This window comes from Heterocephalus glaber, unplaced genomic scaffold (assembly GCF_053883595.1).
Source record: "Heterocephalus glaber isolate CG9 unplaced genomic scaffold, H.glaber_assembly_v1.0 deba00001532, whole genome shotgun sequence".
Lineage (NCBI taxonomy): Eukaryota > Metazoa > Chordata > Mammalia > Rodentia > Bathyergidae > Heterocephalus > Heterocephalus glaber.
The window spans coordinates 7,262,449-7,285,398 of record NW_028258330.1 but is presented as its reverse complement, the minus strand read 5'-3'; the positions used below and the strand labels follow the sequence as shown (position 1 = coordinate 7,285,398).

At 39.1% G+C, this 22,950-nt stretch overlaps 1 protein-coding gene across 11 annotated transcripts in view; it reads left to right on the top strand.

Annotated features, from left to right (window-relative positions):
• The window catches only part of Macrod2 (mono-ADP ribosylhydrolase 2), a 2,157,923-nt gene that overhangs the window by 1,972,809 nt on the left and 162,164 nt on the right, over nucleotides 1–22,950 (top strand). For all 11 annotated transcript variants that reach the window (XR_015442057.1, XR_015442059.1, XR_015442058.1 and 8 more), the window contains exons 10-11: nucleotides 14,636–14,680; nucleotides 21,927–22,010. Coding sequence is in view for 6 of the 11 variants with exons in the window: in XM_087189052.1 (XP_087045178.1) it covers nucleotides 14,636–14,680; nucleotides 21,927–22,010 (129 nt within the window). In the remaining 5 variants the exon portion in view is untranslated. The remainder of the gene's footprint in view (nucleotides 1–14,635; nucleotides 14,681–21,926; nucleotides 22,011–22,950) is intronic.

Sequence of the window (22,950 nt, the reverse complement as noted above, 5' to 3'; positions counted from 1 at the left end):
TTAGCAGGATATGATGGTCCATGCCTGTAATCCTATACTTGTGAGGCTGAGGCAGGAGGATCACCCCAAGTTTGAGGCCAGCATGGGCTACATCTACATAGTGAGTTCAAGGTCAGCCTGGGCTACATAGCAAAAACCTCTCAAAAAAAATAATGAGGTTAAAAACCAAAAATTCAAAATAACCTTGATATTGAACCTATGGATTTAAACACACAGGAAACCATTTTATTTCCAAAAAGAATTGCTCTTAGTTCTAGTCCTCAGACATTTCTTATGCAAAGCAGTCTACTTCTTGCTTTGCCAGATATGAATGGCAGATAAATTGTCTCCCAAATGTGGCTAATTCCTAAACACCAGTACCTTCAATATGTTAGGTTACATTGCAAGGGGGAAAATAAAGTTACAAACGGAGTTAGTGTAGTAATGAGCAGATCTTAAAATAGGGATATTATCCTGGGTTTTGGGGATGGAGGCTTTATAATCACAAGAATCCTTAACATTGGAAGAGGGAAGCAGAAGAGGAGAGTAAGAGGGAGACAGACTGTGGAGAATGTTAAGAGAGATGCAGCACCACAAGCTTTGCAGATGGAGGAAGAGGCCCGTGAGCTAAGGAACATGGGCGGCCTCTAGACAGCAGAAAGACAGGAAGCAGATTCCCCTCTAGAACTTCCAGTAAGGAACACAGCCCTGTCTACAGGTTGATTGCTACCTAATGGCACTTTGTGGAGCTGTGACCTATAGAACTGTAAGATAATAAATTTGTGTAGTGTTAAGACACTAAATTAGAAATTTGTTTCAGCACTGATAAACAGCCTTATACATTAGTAATTTTTGAAAAAGTAAAAGAAACAAAAAGTACTACTTATGCAGTCTGAGTTGTACTTTCCCCAAAAAATAGTGTAGTTAGTATATAGAAACACAACACAGTGAAAGAAATTAGAATTTTTAAAATTACGAATACTTATAGGGACATGGCACATTTGTGCACATTTAATGTGCAGATCACATTGGTGTTTAGAATCCTGCAAGACATGCTCTCTGTAATGTGACATAAATGAGTTTACTGTATTCTTAAGAAATGGGTGCTAACCATTTCCACTTGATGAGCCTCAAAAGCTACAAACACATTTTGCCTTCAATGAAAATCCAGTGAAGTGTTGCTGTAACCAAGCAACCTGAATGCAGGAACAAGCAGCAGGCATAGACAGAAAGCAATCTGTCCCTTCAAATGGGGTGAGTGTGCAGCGAGTGTAGCAAATGCTGATAAGCAGCAGAACAAATACAGACCTGGGAACACGAGCATTGACTAAGCAGAGTTTGATCTCATTAGAAAGTTCTGACACATCAGACAGAACTAAATGCTCCTTAGAGAACAGAGGATGCTGTAGACATCTTTACAGTTACCAGCAGAGTGCTTTGAAAGACCTTTCAAACATTCTGTCCCTTGGTTTAGTTGAAAACACTGAGACAAATGGAGGGGGAAATTCTTTTGAGGAATGGTATACAAGTGAATTAATTCCTAATATGGCTCCAAAGTAAGAATAAAACAAAGGTAAACAATAGAGCAACTGAAAGTCCTCTGACCTCTATCCCACTTGATGCAGAGACCTAACTTCCACTCTCAGTCACATGTCTTTGAAGAGTTGTTTGCCTTCTTCACTTCCTATGCACTCCATAATAAACCACAACTGCATGATTATCTCTGTGCTTCTCCTCTATCTTTGCTGTATTCATTTGAACCTCTTTGATGGGTTGAGCCTGGTTACTGAAATAGTTCCATGTTTAAACCCATGGTGTCACACGACCCTCGGGAGCCCTCATCATACTTCATTCGGCAGCTGTCCTGTTGACCACACTCTCTTCTACTTTGCCTGCTGTTCATTGTCTTGGCCGAGCCCTCCTGGTTAAACTCCCTTGCAACCTGCAGCTGGGAGTCTCTCAGTCATTGTCATTTGTACCACAGTCAAACTAAATTCAAAGTCTGTCCCCACACCCCCAGCCCTCCTTTACCTGAATCCCATGTCTCAATAATGGATGCCATCACGTGCCCAGTGGACCAAGGCAGAAGCAGCAGAACCATGTAGTTTTCTAAGTAATGCCTTTAATGTATTGACTGATTTAAAAATTAATGGGATTTGAATGCTCATGTTGGCCAAAAACCAGCTGGGAGAAAAACAAAACCATTTTGCTTTTATTTATTTAAAAAATTTCTCCCAGCCCCATGAATTACCTTGCAGAGAGTATCTTTGACTATCTGTTGGATTAGTGGGTTCAGGTGTTCAATGTTTTGCAAAAGTTGTGCTCTGTGAACCCTCTCCCTGATCACTCACTCTTGGTCTAGAGTTTCTGCTTGTCAAATCTCACAAGAAGCCATGAAGATTCTGACATCCTCCCTACTCCAAGGAAATCCTGAAAAGCATTAATTTTGTTGTAGTACTTCCTTTCTTGGCAAATGCAAGTTATCTTCTTCAGAGCTGTTGGCAATGCAGTATTGAAAAGATAAGGAATGCACAAGAAGCCTGTGCTGAGAAATGAAGCTTATGGCAGAAGACTTGTGAGCACAAAGCCACAATAGGAGTATGAAATGTTAACTTGACAGGCCAGCACATATGTGTAGACATATCCCTGAAATTCTGACAAGTAAACTAGATGAGCTATTTGGGGGATCTGTCTTTCTATTCCATTGGGAGTGGAGAGGATGCCTTGGGAGCTCATGAGGGTAATTTTCTCCTTTATAACACCCTCCTCTTCCCATGCAACCACATGCCTCTTTGAGTTAGTATTCACATATGCACATGTTTCTTAATCAATGTCACAATCTTGGCCATGGACCATAATACCCTACAGCCATCTGCAGGTAGCTGTGTGCTTTCGAACACAGAAGAAAGCACATATATCTTATGAGGAGCATAACTGTGCCTCAGCTCCACATAGGTACTCCTCACAATTAATGCTGGTGAGACATCACAACTTAATTCACCACAGGTCTCAGAAAATATGGACACCTACTTTTTGAAGGATTAACCTCCAATGCAGTAATATCAGTATTTTAGACCAGTGTTTCTCAAGCTTCAGTGTGCACAAATATCAGCTGGAGGCTTGACCAAGACATTTCAGGATCAGAGCCTCTCTTTCAATAAATCTGAAATAGGACTAGAAAATTTGAATTCCTACTACATTTCCAAGTAATGCTGCTGTTGACCCAGAGACCACACTTAGAGAAATTCTGCCTTAGAAAAAAGTTCTGTGGGGCTGTGTGTGTGTGTGTGTGTGTGTGTGTGTGTGTGTGTGTGTTCTTTCTACTTCCCCAAATGCTGTATTAATTATGGGAATCCAAGAGAAAAACATAACACATATCTCCAAACTCATGAAATACTTCATTATTCAAAGAAGTGTGGACTATTTGTTTTGGGAAATGAGGTGCATCTCAGAAGGCAGGTGTAATTGATTTAAAATGAAAACCATTCTTATTAACTCTATCTCCACAAAAGCAGGTGAAATAGATATTACAGACCTCAGAGGAAGTTAGCCCCTACTTTACACAAGAGTTTCTGGAGTATATAAAGCTAGCTATTATTAAAAAACTGGTTATTCATGAGAAACTAGTTGGTTTTCACATTTTTTTATCAAAATAAGAACTTTAGTAATATTTATGTATTTTGTGCAGAACTCAAAGGGGTAATCTGATAGAGAGTGATGCAGTAAAACCAGCACCCATTATGGAATTCATATCAAAGAGGACCATAAGATGAGAAGGCATTTTTGCCTCTGTGTGGCCAATGCCTGGGAAGAGAAGGGGATTTTCTGGAACTGGCATTTCCGAGCACATAGAACAATAGCATCTGATGGATGGCACTCTGTTTTCCAATGGTATTTGTATTGCTTTGGCTAGAAACTTTTTATTTGATTTTTGTCCTCTAACAAAGAAGTATGATGCTTGAAGAACTGTTTAAAAGGGCAGCCGCTCTGCCCACGCGCCATCAGTCTCCTAACTGCTTCCAGATTTTGAATGGTGTGACTCCCCATTTCCATAGGCTATCATCTTTTTCTATATATGGTATTTGGGGTTCCTTGGTTGGTTGAGCAAAAACTCTTGTTAGAATTTTTTTTGGCATAAATATGACTCAAGTGAACACATTATATAGAATCATGTTGGACTAAGTAGACTTTACTAATACATAATGACGCATTAGGTGTTTTCCAGACCAAGTTTAGTTTTTGCTTGATTTTAACATGAATAATACAAAAATATTAAGGTGTGTATTTCCTAATTTCTTAGTACATTCCTATTATTAAAAAATCTATCTTTCAAAATATGGCATGTTACTCTGCCTAAAGTTGTTTTTATTTTTAGGGTAAAGTTTAAATGCTTAACCTGGTATATTACTCAGAAATTTCTAGAGAAACAAAAACAACAGGTATATAGGGAAAATGTATGGATAAACAGAAAAAAGGTATTATAAAGAAGACAAAGTTCAAGTCCCATGATCCTCAGTTGGCAGGTGGAGACCCAGGAGAGCTGATGCTGTAGTTTCAGCCTAAAACCAAAGGTCTGAGAACACATGGAGCTAATTGTATAGTTGTATTCTGAATGCTTACAGGCTTAAGAGCCAGTGAGAACCATTGTTTCAGTTTGAATCTAGAGGCAGGAACAAAACCAATGTCCAGGACCCCCCAGGCAGGCCCACCAGCTGACGGCTTGGCCGCTTGAGCACCTCCAACAATACCCTCCCACCCCAGCCTCTGACCTTTTGGCTGTGCAGCTACTTGGTTACACACTGCAGAGGTACAGGGGGACAAAAGCCATTGTCCTGAGCTCCAGAAGTGAACAACAGAGAGAGTGCCTGTCTCTGGCTCCCTGATGAAAACAAACTCACTGGAAAAGTGAAGGGAATCTCTGCAATAAAGGCGCACCAGACCACCATGATTGGTAAGTTGGAGGGATCATCAGCTCCCAGTGGAAATTGGACTTTCTTCAGGGGAAAAGCAGCTGAAACCTGCAGAAGAAACTTGCAGAGTGAATCCTGGCAGGAGGACAGGGAGCTCAACTTGGGACTTGCAACCAGAAATCTGCCTGAATCTCACGGGTCTGGGACTAGCTTACTGAGACTCATTGACTAATAACTGCACACTGCTGCCCACGTTGTCTATTGTGACAGCAGAGACACACCTTGAGGGAGGCCCTTTATTTTTTAAAGGTGATAGATTAATAACTACCACAAATTGTCATTCTTTAAGAGGTATGTGATGCTATGGTGTTGCTGATTGTATGACTTGGGCTAAGATGTCATGATTGATCTAAACAGTTTCCTTCCTGATATAATGAAAATGAGATAGCCTCAGAGTCATTAGAGACTCAAAACCTAAAGACCAGCTGTATCTGGTAGACACCTTTGACAAGCAATCATTCCATAAGGGTTTTAAATAGATCAACAAAGATACTTACAATAAACAACTTCATAATATCAACCCAGGAACTAAACCAGGGACAGTACCAAAAACAAAAATGAGAAGGCATTTAAGCAAGTCACAAACCCAGACTTCCACCACACAAAAGGCAATTTCTAGGGGAAATGAGGTGCAAAAGTCTGATAATCAACCACCTGGACACCTTGAACTGATAGCACAGGAAGTAACAAAATGGATGAATGAGGCTCTAGAAAAATTCAAAGCAGAAATAATCTCCTAGATAACTACAGAGATGGTGATCAGAGTGAAAGACATGATTAGAGGCTCTAGAACAGAAACTGATAAAAAAAAAATAGATGATCTCAGAAACATGCTGGAAGCCAGGAATGCCCAGCATAAGAAAGAAATGGAAACCATGATCACCCAACATAAAGAAATAGAATCCATGAAACAGATTCAAACAGATATTCAGGAGATTAAAAACTCCATTGAAAGCATGCAGAGCAGATTAAGAGAATCTGAAGATAGAACATCAGATATAGAAGACAGAATTGTGATGAAGGACCATGAAAACAGAGATTTCTTAAAAATAGTAAGGGATCATGAGAAATCAATTCAACAGCTGCTAGATGATGCAAAGAAGAATAACAAGTGCAAGGACCCGAGTTCAATTCCTGGTACCAAAAAAAAAAAAAAGAAGAAGAAGAAGAATAACATAAGACTGATAGGAGTCCATGAAAAAGGAGGAGAAAGTACAATTGACATAGTAAAACTGTTCACAGAAGTAATAATAGAAGACTTCCCAGACAGAGGAGGAGAATTGGACATACAGATAAATGATGCATATAGAACTCCACCCAGCCATGATGAAAAAAGAATCTACACCTAGACATATAATAGTCAAGATCCCAGAAACCCAACAGAAGAACAAAATCCTAACAGGCAGTTAGAGAAAAGAAACAAATCACCTATAAAGGAAAGCCCATCAGGATCATGGCAGACTTCTCAACACAAACCCTCAAATCAAGGAGAACCTGGAGTGAAGTATTTCAAGCCCTAAAAGAAAATAACTTCCAACCTAGACTGTTGTATCCTGAAAAATTATCTTTCAGAATTGATGGAGAAATTAGATACTTCGATGACAAAGAACACCTGAGAAATTTCATGAACACCAAACCAGCACTCCAAACAATTCTGAGCAACCTAGAAAAAGGCAATGGAGGTCACAACTCCATGAAGCTCAACAGAGGGAAGCCACCAGGCAAGGTAAGAAACTAAAGGGAAAGGGGGAAAAGAAATAAGAGCCAACAACAGTAAAACATCATGACAAGGATGAGTCAGTATCTCTCAATTATAACTATCAATGTTAATGGCCTCAATTTACCAATCAAAAGAAGTAGGCTGACAGAATGGATTGAGAAGCAAAATCCAGGGCCAGGAATTTAGCTTAGTGGTTTCGCCGCCTGCTACGCAAGTGCAAAGACCGGAGTTCGATCCCCGGTACCAGGAAAAAAAAAAAAAAAAAGAACCAAAATCCAGCAATATGCTGTATACAAGAAACACACCTAACTTAAAAAGAAATTCATAGACTGAAAGTAAAAGGATGGAAAATGGCTCTCCACGCGACAGGAACCCAGAAAAAAGCAGGGGTAGCAATCTTACTTGCAGACACAGTAGATTTCAAAACAAAACTAATTAAGAGAGACAATGATGGTCGTTACATCCATGTGAAGGGAACAATCCAAGAGGAAGAGATGACAATCCTAAATATATATGCACTAAATACGAATGCCCACAACTATGCAAAACAAATATTAATGGACATGAAAAACCAAATAAGCACTAATACAGTTGTAGTGGGGGACCTCAATACCCCACTGTCACAAATAGACAGATCATCTAGACAAAAAATTAACAACAAAATTCTAGAACTGAAGCAAGCTATTGAACAAATGGAATTAATAGATATTTACAGAGTGTTCCACCCCACAAAATCAGAATACACATTCTTTTCAGCTGCACACAGGTCATTCTCCAAAATAGACTACATGCTAGCTCACATGACATGTCTAAGACAATGTAAAAGAATTGAAATTACCCCCTGTATATTTTCAGACCACAGTACAATAAAATTGGACATCAATAACATGAGAAACTGCAAAACTCCCACAAACACCTGGAAATTGAGTAACACCCTCCTGAACAACCAATGGGTCACAGAGGAATTTAAAGAAGAAATTGGGCAGTTTCTACAAGTAAATGATAATGCCAGTACAACATACAGGAATCTATGGGACACAATGAAAGCAGTTCTATGAGGGAAATTCATAGCAGTGAATCCCCATATTAGGAAAACAGAGAGAACTCAGATAAATAATCTAATGCAGAACCTCAAACTCCTAGAAAAAGAAGAGCATAACAAATCCAAAACCCACACAAGAGAGGAAATTATAATGATCAGAGCAGAAATCAATGCAATGGAGACTAAGAGAACAATACAAAAAAATTAATGAATCAAAGAGTTGGTTTTTTGAAAGAATAAATAAAATTGATAAACCTTTAGCCAACCTTATCAAAAAAAGGAAAGAAAAGACTCAAATCCATGCAATTAAGAATGAAAAAGGGGAAGTCACAACAGGACCAGCAGAAATCCAGAGGATCATCAATACCTCCTTCAAGAACCTGTACTCTAATAAAATGGAAAACACAGAAGAAATGGACAGATTCCTAGATATGTATGAATTGCCAAAGTTAAATGAAGAAGATACAGAAATTCTAAACACCCCAATTACAATGAGTGAAATTGAAAATGCAATCAAAAATTTACCAACAAAGAAAAGCCCAGGTCCTGATGGCTTCACTGCTGAATTCTACAAGACATTTAAAGAAGAACTATTGCCATTACTCTTTAAACTCATCAAGGAAATTGAAAGGGAAACAAGGCTTCCAAACTCATTCCTGGAAGCAAGTGTGACTTTGATTCTAAAACCAGGGAAAGACCCAACCCAAAAAGAGAACTACAGGCCAATCTCCCTAATGAACATAGATGCAAAAATCGTCAACAATATAGTGGCAAACAGAATACAGAGGGTCATCAAGAAGATCATACACCCTGACCAAGTCGTATTTATCCCAGGGATGTAAGGATGGTTCAACATCCGTAAATCAATAAATGTAACACACTATATTAACGGAGTCAAGGACAAAAATCATATGATCATCTCAATAGATGCAGAAAAGGCATTTGACAAAATCCAACACCCATTCATAATAAAAACCCTACAGAAAATTGGAATAGAAAGTCTTTATATCAACCTGATTAAGGCTATCTATGAAAAACCAACAGCCAACATCATACTAAATGGTCAAAAACTGAAAACTTTCACACTAAAATCAGGAGCATGACAAGGATGCCCACTATCACCACTCCTGTTCAATATAATTCTGGAAACATTAGCCACAGCAATTAGAAAAGAGAAAGAAATAAAAGGAATGAAGATAGGAAAGGAAGAAGTTAAACTCTCATTATTTGCTGATGATATGATACTTTACATAGAAGACCCAAAAAACTGTACCAAAACACTTCTGGACTTAATTGATATATTCAGTAGAGTAGCTGGATATAAAGTCAACACTCAAAAAACAATACCCTTCTTATACACAAATAGTGGACTCATTGAGAGAGAAATTAGGGAAACAATTCCTTTTACAATAGCATCCAAAAAAATGAAATATCTAGAAATCAATCTAACAAAGAAAGCAAAAGACCTCTATGCTGAAAACTACAACACCCTGAAAAAGGAGATAGAGGAGGATATAAGAAAATGGAAAGACATCCCTTGTTCCTGGGTAGGAAGAATCAATATAGTGAAAATGGCCATACTTCCAAAACTGCTATATAGATTTAATGCAATGCTGATTGAAATTCCAACAATATACTTCACAGAGTTAGAGAAAACAATCCAAAAATTCATTTGGAACCAGAAGAGACCTAGAATAGCAAAAGTAATTCTGGGCAACAGAGACATGGATGGAGGTATCACAATACCCAATTTGAAGCTATACTACAAAGCCACTGTGATAAAAACAGCATGGTACTGGCAAAGAAGTAGACCTGAGGATCAGTGGAATAGATTAGAAGATGCAGAAACAACTCCAGACATACTCAGCCACCTCATCTTTGACAAAGGAGCCAACCACCCTCATTGGAGGAAAGATAGCCTATTTAATAAATGGTGTTGGAAAAACTGGATTTCAACCTATCAGAGATTAAAACTAGACCCATACCTATCACCATGCACTAAACTGAGATCTAAGTGGATTAAAGATCTAAATATTAAGACAGAAACACTAAACTTGCTGGAAGATAAGTTAGGTAGAACTCTTGAAGACATTGGCATAGGAAAAGACTTTATGAACAAAACCTCAGTAGCATGGGAACTAGCAGAAAATATCAACAACTGGGATTTCATCTTATTGAAAAGCTTCTGCACTGCTAGAGAAACCACCAACAGAGCTAAGAGACAACCTACAATGTGGGAAAAAATTTTCAGAGCTGTAACTCACAAAAAGGGCTACTATCTAGAATATATAAAGAATTGAAAAAATCAGACCCCCCAAATTCAAAGACCCAATTCAAAAATGGACATCTGAAATGAACAGACGTTTCTCAGACAAAGAAGTAAAAGCAGCGAATAAACATATGAAAAAATGTTCAACATCACTAGTCATTGGAGAGTTGCAAGTGAAAACAATGCTGAGATTCCACCTCACCCCAGAAAGAATGGCTGCTCTCAAGAAATGAACCAATAACAAACGCTGGTGGGGGTGTGGAGAGAAAGGAGCCCTTCTCCATTGTTGGTGGGAGTGCAGACTGGTGCAACCACTATGGAAATCAGTATGGAGATACCTCAAAGAACTAGGGCTGGAGGCCCCATTTGACCCAGCTATTTCCCTGCTGGGTATTTTCCCCAAAGAATTAAAAGAATCATACCACAGCGATATATGTGCACCCATGTTTATAGTGGCACAGTTTGTAATAGCTAAAGCTTGGAAACAGCCCAAGTGCCCATCAACTGGAAACTGGATAAAGAAGATGTGGGGTTTTTTTATAAAATAGAGTACTACTCAGCCATAAAAAACAAGAAACAGAGTCATTTATAGCTAAATGGATGTATATTGAGGCCGTACTCTTAAGTGAAATAAATAAGACAGACATATATAAATATTGTATAGTTTCTCTAGTGTGAGAAACTGAGAGTGTAAATAAGGACTAAAAGGATTAATAACTAATAAATGATACTTTGAAATTGGAAGAGGTCCAAAGTGGTAGGGGTGGTGGGAGGGGAAGGGGAAAGGAAAGAATGGAAAGGAAAAATTATGAGAAAAGAAAAAAAAAGGAAACAAAGTATGTAAATAGGGAAAGGTTTACAGGTGAAGGCCGCACAGGTAATGGGGAAAAAATAAGAACCAAGATACATCATGTACAGGTACAAGCACCCAAAGATAAATATAAATGTATTGTATACCTAAAATGTACCAATAAAAGAATTTAAGAAAAAAAAACAAACAAAAAAACCCCAATGTCCAACTAGGAAGGCAGTAAGAGAAGAATCTCTCTAACTGCTGAAAGAGTCAGGCTTTGTGTTCTATCTAGGCCTTCACCTGGATGAATGATGCTCTCTCACAGTGGTAAGAGCAATCTGCTTCACTCAGTTTATTATTCAGATGTTATCTCCCCCAGAACTACCCTCGCAGGCACATTAAAATAATGTTTGGCTCTGTGTGGTCTAGTCACACTGGCTCACAAAATTAACCAGCATGCCTGGTGTGGAGGACCTGTACCTAGAAAAGATCACCTTAGCTATAATTTCTAATATAACTCCTTCCTTTAGCCTTTCAGAGCTAGTTTTGTTTCCTTGAATGCCTCTTGACTATTCACATACATGTATATGCACGTATTTTTTCCTTTTGTTAGGTTTGATGACCCTTTCTTTGGTTCAAATTCTCTAGGAAGAATATTGTGAAGTAAAGATCAAGTGGAAGCACTTTATTTAGGAGGTGATCCCAGGGAGAGTGAAGAAGTGAGGCAGGGGAGGGAGGAGGAGCAAAAAGATTAAATTATAAACCAGCTGACACCACATATCTGGGGCTCAAGACCAATGGGGAGAGGGGCACTTAGGGAGATGGTGTGGAACAAGCTCGGAATATTATTGAATGAGCCCATACTGCCATGGAGTTGGGATCCTGATATGCCAGTCCTGCCACTCATTTTTGCACAGCTGGCCCCAGGAAGATTTAATTCCCTGGTATTTATTGAGTGGGCTGGAGACCAGAGAATGCTCTTAGGCAGGGGACCTGGGAGTTAGAGGCTGTAAGTTGGCTGGCATATTTACTGAGATGTCAAGAAACCAGCAGATGTAGACAGGCAACCCACATTTTTGAGGCATTTCCTGCAGCTCCTCTTTTCATTTAGCTGAACTCAGCTCACCCTTTAAGACTCAGGTGAAACTCCACCTCCTCTGCAGAGCCGCCAATGACTTTCTGACTTTGGTGCCTTGTGTCATTTTCCCAGTAGAACCTTGTTTATTATCTTGCTGTTCTGTCTCACCCACTTTATGATTTTCTTGAGGGTAGGGATCATTAACCTGTATCATCAAGGCCTAGCATAATTTTTACACATGGTAAAGCTCAATAAATTTTTGTTAAAGTAACAAGAGTAATAATAATGACATCATAAAAGCAATTATCAGTATTTAATGTTCATTCTTTGCAAGCCTTTGTATATGTTATCAATGATAGAATGTTGGTAATTTTGTTTTCCCTGTTTTTCAGTATACTGTTTTATGTTATTTGCCCAAGATCCAAGACTGCATAATTATATTGGGTGGGTCACTCAGTGGAAATGTATTTGTGGATTCTATTACATGAAATGAGTGGCATTAGGTACCAAGGAATATAAGCAATGTAAGACGTGGTCTTTTTCCTACAGAATTCATGATCTGGAAATGGGCATATAGGAGACAGATATGTTGATAAGTAACTAAACTTATAACTTTGTGGTAATAGTAGCTAATGCTAAGCACTTCAGTAACTATCCTGGTGCTTTATGTGGCACTATTTCATTGAATGCTTATAGCAACTCTGAGTAGTAGGCATTATAATCATCCCACTGTACAGCTGATGAACCTGAAACTCAGGAAGATTCGGTAATTTCTCCAAGATCACATGCTTACAGAATGGATGTGTTGAGGGGCCAATTTACAGGCCTCAGCCCAAATGTCCTTAAAGTTCGTACTCAGAATAAGATATACCAAAAATAAGGTACACCTGAAAAAACATGGTTCATTCAAATCTGAATCACCAGATGCTCAGGGAAGACTTCATAGGTACTTTTTCTCTGGTTTAGCTGCCTGTTGTTTGTATATTAATATCTGCTTACCTCCATTCAAGAATCTAATCTTGGCCTTGAAGGATGAGAGTGAATAGGGATGGAGGAGGATGTTGTTAGCAGGAGTAAGGCAGGTAGAGGAAGCCAGGGGGGATGCTATTGTTTGGATGCAGTAGTTTCTTCTCTGAAGAATCTAGAAGCTGGATCCCCAAATAATGGTGCTAAGGTGGTAGGACCTTTAAGAGATACTTAATCACAGGAACACCATCTCAGGAAGGGATTAATGTAGTTCTCACAGGACTACGTTAGCTCTCAGGAGATTGGGTTGTTATAAGGTAGCCTGGTCCCCCGCTCATGTTTCCTCTCTCACCATGTGAGCTCTTCTGCATACACTTTACTTGTACCACATTACCATCACTATATTGTGACATGCCAGAATCCCCTCACCAAAAGCAGAAGAGATTGGGCCTCCAGCTCTTCCACTTTAAACCTCTAAAATTGTGAGCTGGATAAACCTCTTTATAAAGCTTCAAGTATGTTGTGGTAGTGGGCAAACTGCTTAGAACAGATATTGTTGACTTTGAGTGTCACCAGGTGAGTCTAGACTTTTCTCATTAGACAGAGAGTAGTTGCTCTATGGTTGTGAACTAGATCAGAACTGTATTTTAAGGTTGATTTGGCAGCTACATGTGAAAGAAATGGGAGTCAGGAGGGTGTAAAACAGAAAAGAAATTAGGAAACTTCTAAGATACCTAAGCAAAGGGTTCTGGGAGCCACACCCTAGGTTGCCATAATATGAGCAGAAAGGAACAAACCTAGAAAGAAGACAGGACTTGGAACTGACTGATTTTTTCATCCATTTGGGCTATTGCCATAGACTGGGTGGTTTATAAACAACAGAAATTTATTTTTCACAGTTCTAGAGCCTGGAATCCCCAAGACCAAAGTTTCTGCAGATTCAGTGGCTGGGGAGGGCTCAATTCCTTGAAGAAGGTGGTCTTCTCCCCAGGTCTTCATATGGCAGAAGGTGTTCTAGAAAGACTCTCTAGTGGGCAAAGTAGGCAAAGTGGTGAGGGGTCTTTCTTGGGACTCTTCTCTAAGGGTACAAATCCCACTCATGAGGATTGCACCTCTGAGGTTGAATCACCTCCCAAAGACCCCACTTCCTAGTCACATCACCTTGGGGTTAGGTTTTGAACAGATGAATTTGGGGGAAGGACATAGACATTCAAACCACAACCCCGTACAAGGGGACACTCAAGGTAAGAGATGTCAGTAGTTGAAAAGAGCAAGTGTGTTGTCAATAGAGCAGAAGAATCAGACAGGAAGTGTAAAACCACATAGTTAAGTGTTTGGATTTACAGGGACAGTAAAACAGCTCTTTTTACTGCACAATGCAAGGATTTGAAATGTGTATGTGCTTGACATGCAGCCAAATGATAATCTCTACATTTATCCAGTATTTGAGATGGGCATTCATATCTTTAGAACGTGTAGAAAAATGTGATATTTACTCTGTGATTCACAATTTTGAAGAATTAAATGACTGCTATCCCCATATATAACTTGTATAAGCAAAACAAATTATTGGATATATAATTTATTATAAATATATAACTTTCTAAAAAGAAAATTTAAACCCATGGTGTGAAATTGTGCTCTAATATGTATGTATTCTTAACTCCACATGTTAATATCACAGAAATGCAAGCTTTAACAGTCTCTTTTTTGCCAAACTTTTTTCCCACTATTTTATTAGTGAAATTAGTGAAATTGAAAATTTCAGTGTTTCCAACTTTTATACGGGTCTTTCTTTATCTTCTCCTATTTCAATAGATGATAATAATGAAGAAGAAGATGCTGACATGAAAGAAGAATCAGGTATTAAATGTTTAATCTTATTACTTGCATTAAGCAAGGGTCACTTTTTGGTTAATGTATATTCCATATTTTTTTTCAAAAAGACAAAATAAGATTTAAAAATATATCCTGGATGTCATAAAACAAGGAGCACTGTGCTAACTCTTCAGGTAAATACAGTTAATATATTTAAATTGGATTTTGAGCTTCCTGACAGCTAAGGTAAAAAATATAACATGATGTTGTAGTTAATAGAGTTGCATAATAAATCACCCTCACACCCTGGTGCTTAAAACTTATGATCTTCATATATTCTATGTGTGAGCAGTTCACACAGAACAGCAGAGAAAACTTGATCATCCTGCTCCACTAGGTCTGAGGCTCACCAGGAAGCCTCCACAGCTGGGGGGTAGGGCTCATCTGAAAATTCACCCACTCATTTGGCTGACTGGTGATTGATTCTAGCTACTAGCTAAAGCCTTGGTTTGCGACAGTGTACTGAAATACTTGTACATGGCCTCTTTATGTGACCTGGGCTTTCTCAGAGTATTGGTGACCAATTAAGTTTCTCTCAAAAGAATGACCCAAGGTAAAGTTGTGTCCTTTTGAAGACCGAAGCTTAGAAGTTCCATAGCATCCCTTCCACTGAGATCTATTCTTTGGAACAGTCACAAGTCTACCCACACTTAGGAGAAATAAAAATAAACTGAACCTCTTGATGGGGAGTGGCTCTGCAAAGCATGTGAGATCTAAACTGTCACTGTAGCCATCTATGGCTATACATTTTCTTTCTTTTATTGGTACAATTTAGGTATACAATATAATGACATTTATCATTGGAAATTTGCACCTTTACATAATCTCTCTTGGTTCTTATTTTCACCCTTCCCCTGGCCTCCCTTCAACCCCTCCATCTCTCCCTATTTGCAAAGACTTTGTTTCCATTTTTTCATTTTCTCATATTAATTCCATTCCCTTCTTTCCTTAGGACATATTGTTCTCATCAGAGATAAAGGTGCATGGCAACTTCTCTGTAAAGGTCATTGTTTTAAGGGAAATCCAGTGCTTAAGACTATGAGTTCTGGCCTAAGATAGTCACTCAATATATCCCTAATAATGAATTCAGGAACTGATAGACCTTCAATTCTAGCTACATCATTTTCTGACTGACTGTGACAAAGTGTTCCTTTCTATAAAGTTTACTTTACACTTCTGAAAGCAATAATTCTCACCGTTGTGCTTCATTTGATGGATTAAATGAGATATCGTAATTTAAGTATTCGTCACAGTGCTTGACCCACAGTGAAGATTCAATACATTATTGCTTCTTTTCTCTCTCGTTCTAACAAATATTGGAAGAATATAGAACTTAATTCTACAATTAAGTGCCCCATATTCCCCATTTCAACAAACATACCACTTTAGTCATGAAAAAGAGACAGATTTCAAAATTAAAATAGCTACCTTAGAGGTTCTTCTTTTGTACCTCTCACTCAATTCCAGAACCCCCTTGCAAACCAATGACAAGCTGAGTCTCAGCAGCTCTGCAAACAGGGAACTCTTCCAATTCTGACCTGGTGGATCACACTTGGTAAGGGTTGGTAAAAAGAGAATTTCGCCTTGTTAAATTAAATTTTTCTCCTTCCTATAACCATCCACCATCTTCATGAAAAAATAACATGAGTTCCTTTTCTTTGTAAAAGTTAGCTGGAACAATGATTGAAGCTTCTACTTCCTCTTCTCCAGTCCAGACATGTCTGATCTGCAAGGTTCTCTTGGTCTCCCCAAAGACAGCAGGTTCAGACAGCATGAGAAGTAGGTAGAAGCCCAACAAGTCAGAAGTAGGATGAAGGAGATGAAAGACTAGTAGAAGCTATAGGTGCCTTACCCATGTCCCTTGGGTACCAATTGTTTCGCAAAATCACCTTTCTAAGGAAAGTTCTCATAACTCTGCTGAGTGCTTGTCTCTAGTCATGAAAGTAAACTCAAAGTACCAGGGAGAGAATTTATCTGAAGTAGCCCCACAGTCAGTGGTAGACAAGAGATGGGTGATCAACAGCCCTGGAGGACACACATGGGGCAAGTTCCATTCCAGGACTTTCCATAGAAATGTAATTTGAACCTCACATATATAGCTGAGGATGTATAATGTGAGCCTCTTGTATAATTCTAGACTTTCTATTAGTCACATTAAAAAACAAAAGAGGGCTGGGGATTTAGCTCAGTGATTCTGCTGCCTGCCTTGCAAGCACAAGATCCTGAGTTCGATCCCCGGTACAGACAAAAAGAAACAAGTGAAATTAATTTTTATAGTACTTTTTTAACACTATAACCCAAAATATTATAATTTGAATATATAGTATGTAGAAATTATTTTAATCAGATATTTTACCTTATATTTTAATACTAAGCCCTTGACACTGGTGAGTGTTTAACATTCACATCTGAAATCAGACTAGACACATTTCATGTACACATCAATAATATGTGGCTAGTGGCTGTAGTATTACACATCATGATTTTATACTATCACCCCAGGTCTCCAGAAGAATTGAGCCCTGGATCCCCATAGTGGGACTTGCTCATTAATACCCCCAGGTTTGGCTGCCTTCCTTTTCTTATCTCACTTCCCTCCTCCCTTTTCTGATGTTTCCTGGGATAATCTGTCAAATTAACTGCTTATACTCAAACCTTTGTCTCAGCATCTGCATCTAAAACAATCCAACCTAAGACAAGAACTCTGCTTACTTTTTGTAAACCATAAAGCACAAGGCTAATTTTCTATTAAAAATGTCTTAGTGTTAAAAAGAACTTTGAAATTGATTTTTAAAAAAAGGCTTTAAATGGTCACTCTGCATTGGATTAGAATCCACAAATTTAATGTTAATCTTCATTGTTCCCATTTCTCCTGCTCACACAGAGCATATTGTAATGTCTTTAATTCATAGAGGTGCTGCCTTCTCAGCTCCCCAGGATAAGAACCTTTTCTTGCCATGGGTCATTTGCCTATGTGCCATAAGTACACATGCAAAGGAAATTGATTTCTTAATGATATTTAAGTAGTTATCCAAACCACTGAGTAATTTTAAGGAAATCATTGTTAATGTTAGTGCAGAGTTCACAAGGTTAGAGACAGCATTTGAGGTTTGTGGGCCTTCATAGGATCATCATTTCTAATTTTATTCCCCCCAGATTTCCTGGGAGTTTTATCTCTATCAGCTGGGCACAGCTGTTCAAATCACACTCAATAGCCCCAAGATGCTAAGCCACTCAGGCAGAGTGGGCTTAGGGAGCTGCTCTCCATTTCCTAGTATCTGAGGGCTGAAATCATGGAAGATCTGTGTTGTGAAGTTCCAAAGCAAGCCAGCTGGCCCTGCCATATATGCATGCAGGCTGGCTTCATAAAAATCTCTGGATGAGTCTGAACCAGCTTCCCAAGACTGTTAACCTCTACCTTCCCTCCATCATGCATCACCTCTTCTCATGTAAATAAGAATGCTGAAGGTATTTTTAAGATTGCAGTCCACACTGATGAAGGGCTGCTCAAGGGAATCAACCTGCCCAGAAATGCTGATGAATTGTAGTGCATAACAAATACCTAAAACCAGTGGTTGCTAGCAAATTGACTCTCTGAGTAGAGATGTCTCTCATAAGGAAAGCTTGCAGATTTCTATGGTGTAAACACACATACAGTGGTCTTTTTCAGACTACCAAAATGAGACCAGTGATTGTGAGATTGGGGAGAGATGGTCCAATTAATTGGTATGAGTCAGCTGAGGTCAGTGTCAACACACCCCTGCTGAGCCAGAGTTTAATCAAACATGTACTCTGTGCCAATCAGTTGGCACACATGAACTCATTTCCTATGTGTTACAACACTATGTTATTATTCAGGCTTAAACAGGATGAGTTCTTGCTTAAGTAGCACAGCCAGAATTTGAATCCAGGTTTGACTGACCCCTGGGCTCATGTTCATAATTTTCTTGCATCTGTCTCCAGACTCTCATAGTAAATAGAAGCAAGCACACCTCAAATGGTGTCAGACAAGGTAATCCTCATGATGAGGCATTGTCCCTATGGGAGGTAGAAGAAACAGGCTAGCTTCAATGCCTAGTATTCCTTCTAAGTCCTTTTGTCCTGGCATAGTAAATATTTTCCCATGCCCTTTCAATCCCATGACTAGGCAGTGTTGACATCAGCCCCAGGCTGAGCCAGTAGGGACAGAAAATCAGCAACTACCTATGGCAGCTAAGACACAGTGCTGGGTACATAGCTGAGTTCCCCAGGGGGCGAAGCCATGCTTGTGGCAAAACTTCAGGTTCCTACTCTTTGCCAAGAACAGAAGCAACCTAGAAAACGCAGTTCCACTGTCAAAGAGAAGCAGGGACACCTTGGAGGAGAAGCAGAAACAACTCCCCACGAGCTCCTGGAGGCCAAATGGGAGAGCTGTTCCTGCCTTGCCACAAGTGGACACCTGGGCACAGAGGCAAAAACTATGACTGACTTTCATTTGAATGCCCTGGTTGAGTTTCAAAAAATAATACAATACTCCTGTCATAGATACGTCACAATTAAATAGGCCTCCCACCCACTAATGACCCTGTGAAGACCCAACAATTTTTGCAAAAATGAAACGTCAGTAATTTGGGGGATGTTTTAACTATCTTAAAATGTGGCAAAATAGCTGTCATTTAAAATCTTACCTAAGAATTCCTATTCAGTCAGGAAATCAAGAATTAGGAATTAAATGCACAAAATGTTCATCTCAAGACATGCTGGCTTGGAGTTGAATTTCCAGCACTGGAAATTCTCTTCCTCATCCCAGCTGTAGCCATCACATTTCAGGGGCACAGAAGAATTAGAGATTTCTCCATGGAGCCTGCAAATGTCGCCTTGCCCATTTTATGAATCTCTTTGAGCCCACTATTTGTGCTCAGTGAGCTGTTCCACGTATCTCATTTATGTTTTTGCTGAACCCACTTCAAGGGTCAACATACATCTCACACCTGGTGACAGAAGTTTGAGGGGGGGTTGCTGCAGTCGCTGGCAAAAGTTTTCACCCTGGCCATGGTAATGACCTTAGATGTGACTGACTTGCAGCTACAGAACACCCAGCCCAGTGCCCAAAACCTTTGCAGTCCATAATGCCAGCATTTTTAATAGCACATCTATCAAACATGGGGAGGTTTTCTGTTGTTGTTCTGTTCCTTTTATAATAAATGGGAAAAGTGAAATGAGTCGCCATAACCCTATAGTGTAATTTTAGAATCCTGGCATGAGATGGTAGCTGCCAGGAGAGGGAGAGTTAAGACTGGGACCTGTTATATCTTGGCCTTAAAAGCTTGGGCTGGGCAAAGCAAACCTAAAATAGAATTTAAAATGAAATTCCCATGGTTCTGCCAGGAGGAATTAAGAGGAATATAAGAGGAATTAAGAAGGACAAATGCTTTTTTTTTTTTCATGAAGCTTAACATTCCTGGTATGGGAGGTTAAGATACAAGAAAGAAATAAACAAAAGAGCAAGATAATTCAGATACAAGTGATGTATTTAAGAGAGATTTCCCTTGTAAGATTCCTTCCGGTTAGGTAATCAGGGAAGGTCTTTCCTCAGAGTTGGATTTGATCTGAGATTCAAAGTGTGAGAAGGAAGGGCATTTGAATATATGTGTTGGAGGGTGGGGGATACAAGATACAGCAGCAGGTACAAAGATCCTGAGGTAGGAACTAGGCCCACTGTGATTGAGGAACACAAAGTAGGCTAATAAATCTAGAGCCAAAGAGCAAGGGAAAGATGAGGCTAGAGCAGTAGGTGGGGCCCAAGTGACATGTGCCAGGCCATGGAATTAGATTAGGATCTTATTCTAAGTAATGATTTTTAAAGAGCCAAGTAATCCAATCTGATTAATGTTTTGAAAGGTCATACTTGCTGCTGTGTGGTGAATAAATTGCAGGAAGATTATAGGTTAGAATTTAGGTTATTATTGTAATCCAGGAAAGAGATGCTGCTGGTTTGAGTGACCATGATGATTACAAAGGCTGAGCATAGGAGATGAGTATGGGAAATATATTCGAGCAAAGCTTATGGGATTGTTTGGTGTAGAAAAGTAAGTGAGGAGAAATATTGATGATGACATCTCAGCTTTGGTGTAAATTCCTGGGTAGGTAGCGTATCATCCCATTGCTTGAGATGTAGAATAATGTGGAGGTTTTCAGACCCCAAATGTACTGCTCTGGCTGATGTTAAGTTTGAAATGCCTGGTGGCAGTTAAGTGAAAAGAAGCCATTAGGGCTAGAAGGAGAGCCATGCAGAGGACGTTTCACTGGTAGGGCTTATAATTTTGGATTGAGGGATACCACAGACTGTGAAGACTCCAGGATTCTAGAAAGTCAAACCCCTTGGCTTCCCATTGGCTACACCTAGAAGGTGGAACCAGAGAGCTAAAGAGTTCATTCTTGCACTCCAGAGGGTTTCATCTCCTAGAGCACAGAAAGAGATGTTAAAGGGCAGACAAGCAATCCAACTTCAAATTCAAAACAAGACACCATGTAGGCAATTGAAGATATCAGCTTTGGACTCAGTGGAAAGATTAGGACTGGAAATATGAACTGACGCCTAACAAAATATGCTATATCCAAACAAGATGAATTTAGAAACATTTTCCTAAAGCTGTCATCGGGGTTCAATTTAGTAGCTGCCATGAATAGACTTAGAGAAACATTGAGGAAAATGGGGAGCATTACAGTTGAATTGGGGACATATGGAAGTTGTTTAGGATCTGTATTGCTAAAGAAGTCTGTTAAATAGAAGCAGGATAATTTCAAGCCCCATCCCATCCCTCAAAAAATGAGATGAGTTTGCATTTCATCTAGCTCTACTTTGAGGGCTCAGCAAGAGGAAATGTGCAATGACAACTATCGATGAATCCATGAAATTTTAAGTCATGTTCTCTTGGAGAAAGTGAAATCATTTGGGGTTCCCTTTTAGATAATTTTTAAAGCATTTGTGTGAAATTTAACAATTGTGTGAGTCATGAATGATGTCTACAAAAAATGTTTTAGCTCACGCCTTAAATTTAAGTATATGTAGGCTGGAGAATCACAAGTCTTTGCCAAAATTTAGCTCAGCCATGATGACAAATGAAACTGCAATTATGATTCAGTGTGTGGGGGGGTTTAATGAGAAGAAAACATCTTTAAACTTCAACACAGTTTTGAACCATATTAGTAAATATTTAAATAAGAATATATTCAATCTTTGTACTTCCAGAAGGGCTAGAGCCAAAAGGTCTCTCTCCACCCCATAAGAAGAGCAAAGCAAAGAAGCCAGAATGTTCAAAAGACTCTAGTGAAGGTAAGTCCTGTCCTATCCTTCCTTTAGAAAATTATGCCATGAAAAGAAACTTCACTTAGTTTTTAAATTATGTGTATACTTTCATGTTCAGACATTCCTAAGGATTCAAAGATCACAGAGAAACTCTATTATCCTTTCCTGATATGTTCAATATCTCTGTGCATGAGGATAGAAAATCAGATTTAGAGTTGTTGTTATTGTGGTTGTTGTTAGGTAAAAAATAAATTTTAAAAATCTGTTTTCTTAGTTTGATGTATTTTCTATCTCTGCGAAGTGAGAAATTGGAGGCAGTGCTTCAAAACCATATGTTTTGAAACTACATGAAGGTGGCGGTCAAGAGCTATACATAGTGGCCAGTGTGGTAGCTGTTTGTTAACATAATTTGTTTATCTTGTGAACACATTAGGAGTCTTTTCAGAGCCAAATCTCAGCAGTGGGTGCTGGAGATGTTTCCTGTTTTTAATGTTCTCTTTCCTTTTCTTGAAGCCAATATATCTTTGTATTCTTGCACTGGATAGACAGGTCCAATTGGGCTCACTTTTATGAAGAAATGATGTTGACATTCAATTTTTTTTCAAATGTAAATGGGGTATTTTTTCCCAGAGACCCTCAATCCTAAGTATATGCATCAACTTTTAAAAGAGAGCATATTTATGTCTTCTCCTTTCTTGCGTGGCATTGCATCTCTTCCTCAGGGCAATGGAGAGTATAATGATACTGATGCTGTCAGTTTGGGTCTTGAGGGAAGAATATACCACCACGGAAGTAAAAGCACAAAATGTTTATTGGATAGGGTACCTGTGAAAGATAAAGTGGTGGGGGGGCAGAGAGAGCAGGAGTTGGTGAAGAGAGAAAGAAAGAGTATTAGCTAGGAAAATCCTTGGTCTGCAGCACAGTTTCAGAAAGTTTGGCGAGGCCCAGGGCAAGGACTGACCACAGG